This window comes from Pteropus alecto, unplaced genomic scaffold (genome assembly GCF_000325575.1).
Source record: "Pteropus alecto unplaced genomic scaffold, ASM32557v1 scaffold87, whole genome shotgun sequence".
NCBI lineage: Eukaryota > Metazoa > Chordata > Mammalia > Chiroptera > Pteropodidae > Pteropus > Pteropus alecto.
The window spans coordinates 14,671,587-14,679,525 of NW_006443225.1; the positions used below are offsets into that span (position 1 = coordinate 14,671,587).

Sequence of the window (7,939 nt, forward strand, 5' to 3'; positions counted from 1 at the left end):
GTAGTCCCCATGCAATAGTTGCTGAAAGTAAGTTGTTGGGTGTCTGAAATATTCTACCTGGCAACCCTGTGCTCACACGAAGTTCGGCATTGTAATCGCTATTGGGGGAAGAGAGAGAGGAAGGGAAGGAGGGAGGAGGGAGGGAAGGAGGGAGCAAAGAAGGAGAAAAGGGAAGGGAAAAGAAGAGAAAGGAAGGGAAGGAAGGGAGGCAGATAGAAGAGGAGAAGGGCGTTAAGGGATTGGCCCACGCACTTGTGACGCCTGGCAGGTCTGAATCCACAGGGCGTGACAACAGGCTGGAAAATCGGGCAAGAGTTGATGTCGCAGTCTCGAGCCCTCAACTCACAGAGCAGGCCAGGCAGACGGGAACTCAGAGAGGGTTTCTGTGTTACAGCCTTGAGGTAGAATTGCTTCTTTTTGGGAAACTTGTCTTCATTCTTAAGACCATCAACCGTTCGATGAGGCCCACCTATGTTATGGAGGGTAGTTTGCTTTACTCAAAGTCTACTGATTTAAATGGCAATCACATCTTTAAAAAAAAAAGATCTTCATAACAGCCTTAGACTGGTGTTTGGTCACATAACTGGGCACCACAGCCTAGCCAAGTTGGCATGTAAAATTAACCATCACAGTCCTCAAAACAGGGTTATTATAAGTGAGCAAAGCAAGTCTTTATTTTCCACATTTTCTACATGGGAAGACCAAGTCCCATATGGAAAGCTACTTGTAGGCACAAAACTACTAAAGTGTATCAGAATCAGGATTCGAACTCAGACCTTTCAACTCTAAATCCCACCGCACACTTATTAGACTCCCTGGATCTTCATTTCTGGATCTGTAAAGTGAGAAATGGAATATATTAAAGATTTCTTCTAACTTGAGTATTCAATAATTTATTTTTACAGTCTAGATACCAAGTTAAATAAAATTCCGTTCAAAGGATTCACTCCACTCATTCTCGTCCAGTGTCCCCCAAATGTCATTTGCGCACTGGAGAGAAGAGGCTAAATGCGGATGTCACGCTTTCTTGGGAGGGAGGCTAAGCAGTCTGCAGAGAGGAGAGCCATGCAGACTGCCCTCCAGAGGCTGGCAGAGGCAGTGGGGTCCGTGGTCCTCCCTGCTGGGCCAGTCTCCATTTCACTCTGGCCTCTGAAGACTTCTGTAAGAGCAGATGACCCCTGAAAAGGTTGCCTGATCATCGGAGTGGGTGTAAGATAAAAGGTACCCACATCTCTCTGTGGCTCGTTTCTTTGCAGAATTACTACGAATAAGTAAAGTTCCCTTGACTGGTCCTCTGCCCAATGTCTTGCTCCGTAAAATCTAATCCTTTAAAATACAGAAATGTATCATGAGTAGCAAAACAAAGCTTATTTGAGGAGATACCAAGAAAATATTGAAACGCTATCTTTACTCGTAAGATAACCAAAAACTCTCCTCTCAAAGAATTGGTTTTATATGTAAGAATAAAAAACAAAAGAATTTGATAGTATCTTGAATGGGGTTGCTTCTCACACCCCAGACCGCCTCAAATGAAAGGCATTATACAGGCTTAGGGCTGACTTCAACTTGTGTGTGGATGACTGACGTTTCAAACCCCTCATTCAACAGCCCACAAATGGGGAGGGAGGAGATTTGAAATCCTGAGTTCCTGTTATCCTTGGGCCAAAATAATTAAAAACCAACTAAACCTTTCAGTGAGACTCATTCTTTGCAAGTGTGGCATGTTATGCAAATCAGCTGGGAGTGCTTACACACACAGTCTCTTTTGTCCTAGAGGGCCAAGGGGACATCCGAGAGAAGAAAGGGCCAGTGGTCAACTAAGGGCCACCAGCCTTAGAGGAGAGTGCATGTGTTCAAGGAATAGGAAATACCAGAACTACAGTCAGAGATGGTCCTTTTTTTTTTGGTGCAAATCAAAGGATTTACATTCTGATTTGCTGCATCCAGTAGTCTTCTGGGAAATAGCTAGAAATAGAAGATGGGTGGACGAAAATCACGATATTCTTACCAACTCTTCAGTTCTTCCTTCGACACATGATTCAGCCTTTGGTTTATAAACTCGGAATTGCCCTTGAGCTTTGTCCTTTTCTTGACAGTAGACAATTATTCATATTTCTAAGAATGCTTATCACAGGGCCTCTCCTTCCTGTCAACTTAAATAAGTTGATTCTGTCCTGGAAATTCTTATCATCATGGTTTCCCATGTTGTTTTCTATTGCTGATCAGGGTTTTTTCACATGTATTCTGTCCCACCAAGATGATAAAGCAGAAGTGTTGTATTTGTAAGAGCTTATAACTCACTCACTTTGACCTCTCGGCATATATTTGTGAAGGAAGAAAGGTGGGGTTAGGGGAGAGGGGAGACCTTCCAGGTGTTCTGATGGAGTATCGAATGTCAGTGAATATAAAGATTATCACACGGGAGGCCCAAGCTAGAAAACTTACTGCATATTTTAAGACTCAACCTCAGTCCAACTCTTTTTTTTTATTGAGATATAATTTACATATCGCATAGTATTCATTTCGAGTAAAGAACAATGATTTAATACACGCATGTATTGTGAAATAATCACCACAATAAGTTTAGTTCGCATAGTATTCATTTCAGGTAAAGAACAACGATTTAATACACGTATGTATTGTGAAATAATCACCACAATAAGTTTAGTTAACATGCATCACCTCGCACAGTTATACATTTTTTTTCTTGTGATGAGAACTTTTAAGATTTCCTCTCTTAGCAACTTGCAAGCGTACAGTTCAGCATTGCTAACTGCAGTCACCACTGTGCACATTACATCCCCAGGACTTATTTATTTGATAACTGGAAGATTGTACCTTTCACCCCCTTCAGCCATTTCATCCACGCCCCCACCAACCTGGCTTCAGTCCAGCTCTTAAATACTACTGGCAAACTAGAGGTTCCGTCCTAAGGCAAATAAGCTTCAGTTGGCTGCGTTTGGCATTCAAACCACTGCTTAGGTGAGGGAATGTGTTTGAAAGTGTTTCAAGTATGAGCATTAAATAGATCTGCGATTGTATTTAGAAGGGGGACGGCGGGTGGCAGGGACAGACAGTTCGTGTTCTTCATTTCCTCCCAGTGCTGGCCAGAGGCTTTTCCAGACACATCGCCAGCCTTAAAGACACTAAGGCTACTTTTTCCCATATAGGATGCTTCCTGTGCAGGAGCTCTTTTGATCCCTGACAACTCCGAGGTGGGAGAGGCAAGTGCGAGGTTCCTCCTTTTGCAGATGCGGGAACTGAGGCTTGAAGAAGGAACTGGCTCACCCACGTGGCCAGCGCCCTTTCCGCCACAAAATACCCATTATCTTCACAGGACACAAAATCAACGAATTGGTCAGTTGAGGCAAGTCTCCAACTGCCTTACTGCCTCTCACAAGCAGAAATCAGTGCAACCATCTTTTGGTGCCTCCTCATGCCAGTCCTGGGGGCCCCGTTCTCAACCTCACATGATCCATGAATGTCTGTGAAGAATTCACATCATTTTCCAGGAGATTCAAAAAGGAGGAAATGGTTTATCAAGAAAGAAGGCTGTTCCCAGTAACTAAATGCTTGGAACGCACAGCGAGATATTTTTCAAAGCCTTCTCATTTGAATTTTTTATGTTTTAAGCCAAAAAAAAATTGTATTTTGGCGATTCGACCAAAATGACAAAACCAGTTGTCCAGGGTTTGGTTTGCATGAATGACTGGAATTGGCAAAATGTTTTAGTTTAGAAAAAAGAATCACCAAGTGTTAGAGGCAGAAGGAACCTTGGAGATGATGTAATCCAAGTTGTCAAGGGGGTGGCCCAGTATCACACAGGTCATCGTTTGGAATTTTTGCCTCGTTTGCCCTGTACAAACATAAATCTATTTGCTAGAGCTGAGGGAAGCAGCCAGCTCTAGAAGCCAGTTGTTGGAGGTGACATGATTGAAAACCTAGGTGTGCGTAGCTATAATAAAGCAACGCCTAAATGCCATAAGGGTTTGCTGTACTAAAGTAAATTTCCACGTTGAGAAGTATATCCTGCAGCTTCAAGCCAAATTTCGCTTTTGTTACATTTATTGTGTTTAAAAAAAAAAAGCTCTACGATAAGACAATAAACTTGCATTTGGCTTATTGCATCACATGTCATCCTTGGTACATATTGAATAATCTGTTTAACATGTTGTCTTTCTGAGAGAACACCTAGCTTCACAAGATATTTAAAATAAGTCTTTTCTTTACCTGGAGAGCAAATGGTTTTGACAGATTGAAGTTGAACATGAGACAGAATGTCACACACTTCAGTAGCTTATGGTTTCTTTAATGTGGATGTGGGGGGTCCCTTCTTCGAGAACTACTCCCAGTCAGGCTGTGTGCACGCTCACTTTAAAAGCAGCCATGTTTGTTAGCTGCCACCAACTAGACTATACACTGTGTCAGTAATACAACGTTTCATTGTTTTCCAGAATTAGCGACCGAAATAAAACGACCAACAGTCTAGCTCTGACCGAGGGGCCAAGAAAAACTGAAGGTCCACCTCGGACTTTCCACTTTGTGTTTTGTCCAAAAGGTTGGAAGACAATAGAATGGTTTTTATTTGTATTTCTACTTCTCTCTTTGCTCTCTGAAGTGATAAACATCAGCAAACTTCATCCAAAATGGGCAGATGAACAGATAAGAAGATATGGAAAATCTAGGATGTGAATTGTCGGTGTGAGTGATGGCAGCCATCCCCGTACTCAAAATTCCCAAAGTGCGTTAGCAATAGTGTGACCTCCTAGAAAACACAGAGGCATCTAGTTCCTCAAGGTAAGAGCCGAAGAGTAGATGGAATCTGACCAGTGCTTCCTTCGGAATATTTTAGTGACAGAACGTTGTGTCACCTTGTCATTGGCCTCTGAGGTAGAGATTCAAGGCAGGTATTCCCAACTTGCCCTTAATAAACCCTCCGAATTCGTTATCCATGGGTTTACATAAACCTTCTTGAGGGAATTTCTAACTCTAGCCTTCACAATCTATTAGAGTGGGCGAAGAGAACCTTTATTGTGATTCATTGATCCGCAATTTTAAAGGAAATTCTGATGTGTTCTCAAGTAAAAAGTATTTAATTTAGTTTTATTTAAGAAGAAGACAACTAATAAATACCGTTCTTTAAGTTAAGGAACCATAAATCTTTATTTAATATCTGCGACGCATTCTGAAATATATTATACCATGGTTTTACTTTATAGCAATTTAGGAAGAAAGATAGAAGCTGGAAGAGAAAGCAGTGAAAGGTATGAAGGAGGCACAAGAGGAGAAAAGAGAAAGGGAAAGAAGAATAACCTTGATGTAGAGAAACAGAAGAGGGAAGAAGAAAAACAAGCTCAGAGTCCCGATGTCAGAGATAAACTAATTTTTTCACAGTCTGATGTTTACTGAGCTGTGTGTTTAATCATTATCTTCGATATGTGTACTAGATGCTGAATCTCTAAATTAAACAGTCACTGTCAGGATATTTTTCACAGAACTACAAATAACGGAGACCAGCGACACCTTCCAGGGTCATTGGCAAAGACTGGAAGAAACGAGGCCAGACCTAACATAGGTAGGAGAGGTTTCAGGTTTCCTACTTCTCCGAGAATCGTGTGCTCCAGATGCACCATCTTTACGAAGCGAAGAGGCGCTTCCTTCCACTGCCTTCAAATCTTCATCTTCAAGCTCGCCGTGTCAGCCTGAGACACGGGGTTACGGTGAGGCCGTCTGACTCGGGCTGTCTGTCTCTTACATGGTTTTACAGATTTCCCCGCCTACCAGTGCTTGGCCTTTGTCTTCCAAGACTGAAGTCCTGTTTGTTTCAGCCTCCAGTAATAGGAGCACCTTTCATTTATTTAGCGATGTCTGTGTGCCTTGTATTCTCCACAACGACCTGAAATAACAATGAGTATTGTCTTCATTCGACAGACTTGTAAACTCGGACACAGAGAGGTGAAGTAACTTGCCCGAGGTCACGCAGTAAGCGATAAAGCCAGGCTCAGCCCTCAGAACGCCGCCTGACTCTAAAGTCCAGTCGCTCGATCCTCTTCTTCCTTCCCACTGAGCCCGCCCCCTTCCTTCCACATCAACACGGGGCTGTTACTCCCCTGCCCGCAGGGTCTGCCCTGCGCTGAGATCACCGTGGACGGCCTTCGAGCTCTTCCTCAAGAAGCCTCCCCTGACTGAATGAAGCTGCTCACGGTTTTCTTCCCCGCATGACCCTGGCCAGAGGCCCACACGTCCCGGGTCGAAGGCTCTCCTGACTCGGTTCCGTCCACGCTTACCATACAAATAGTATGGTTCTGGGAGAAGCATTGTGGTGCTGAGCACCACGCCATCTCTGCACGTGGAGGCCTGCATTCATGGTTTTGGTTGTAGAATAAAACTTCTGGAAATCATGAATTCCTTCTGGCTTATGTAGCACGTGTGGCGATTCACTTAAAAAAAACACACACCGGGTGGTTCAGAGAGAAAAATTACCAATAACTACTAGAGGAGAGGTGACTGCTCCCCCAAAAGCTACTCCAAAGGGTGGTCGCTCACACAGATGTGCCTGAGAATAGTGGGCGGGGCGGGGGGAGGGGACATGGATTTTTTTTCACATCGCCCAGGCCCTAGAACTTAAATGTATACTACGTTAGACTTTCAAGTGCAATGAACTCACCAAAAAAGTAAATGTGTTTGTATTAGGGAATTTTAGGCTGTAAAGTTACCTTCTTGGAATATCTTTGAGCAGTGCAATCCACATCCTTGACAGAACGGTGGACCCAGGTGTCTCCCAGCTGCCCAAGCAACCAAGGGGACCTGCTCACTCGGGCTTTCTTCTCTTTTCCAGATCCTGGCCATCGTGTCCATCCTGTTCATCGTGCTCTCCACCATCGCGCTGTCTCTCAACACCCTGCCCGAGCTGCAGGAAACGGACGAGTTCGGACAGGCCAACGACAACCCGCAGCTGGCGCACGTGGAGGCGGTGTGCATCGCCTGGTTCACCATGGAGTACCTTCTGCGCTTCCTCTCCTCGCCCAATAAGTGGAAGTTCTTCAAAGGCCCGCTCAACGTCATCGACTTGCTGGCCATCCTGCCGTACTACGTCACCATCTTCCTCACCGAGTCCAACAAGAGCGTGCTGCAGTTCCAGAACGTGCGGCGCGTGGTCCAGATCTTCCGCATCATGCGCATCCTGAGGATCCTGAAGCTCGCCCGACACTCGACCGGCCTGCAGTCCCTGGGCTTCACCCTCAGGCGGAGCTACAACGAACTGGGCTTGTTGATACTGTTTCTGGCCATGGGGATAATGATCTTCTCCAGCCTGGTGTTCTTTGCTGAGAAGGACGAAGACGCTACTAAGTTCACCAGTATCCCGGCGTCGTTCTGGTGGGCCACCATCACCATGACCACTGTGGGCTACGGGGACATCTACCCAAAAACGTTACTGGGGAAAATCGTGGGGGGCCTCTGCTGCATCGCGGGGGTCCTGGTGATCGCCCTTCCCATCCCAATCATTGTGAACAATTTCTCAGAGTTTTATAAGGAGCAGAAACGCCAGGAGAAGGCGATTAAAAGGAGGGAGGCTCTCGAGCGGGCCAAAAGGAACGGAAGCATCGTCTCTATGAACCTCAAAGACGCCTTCGCCCGAAGTATGGAGCTGATCGATGTGGCTGCGGAGAAGGCGGGAGAGTCGGCCAACGCCAAGAACTCGGCCGACGACAGTCACCTCTCCCCCAGCCGGTGGAAGTGGGCCAGGAAGGCCCTGTCCGAGACGAGCTCCAACAAGTCCTACGAGAATAAGTACCAGGAGGTGAGCCAAAAGGACTCGCACGAGCAGCTGAACAACACGTCTTCCTCCAGCCCACAGCACCTGAGCGCGCAGAAGCTGGAGATGCTGTACAACGAGATCACCAAGATGCAGCCGCCCGCGCAGCCCAGCCCGGACGGC

The 7,939-nt window shown here is 45.5% G+C and overlaps 1 protein-coding gene across 1 annotated transcript in view; it reads left to right on the forward strand.

The window, feature by feature from the left end:
* Positions 1–7,939, forward strand: part of KCNB2 (potassium voltage-gated channel subfamily B member 2) — a 305,417-nt gene that overhangs the window by 296,449 nt on the left and 1,029 nt on the right. The window contains 2 exon segments of the mRNA XM_006924027.2: positions 6,839–7,935; positions 7,937–7,939. The exon segment at positions 7,937–7,939 is cut by the window's right edge and continues 434 nt beyond it. Coding sequence (XP_006924089.1) covers positions 6,839–7,935; positions 7,937–7,939 — 1,100 coding nt within the window.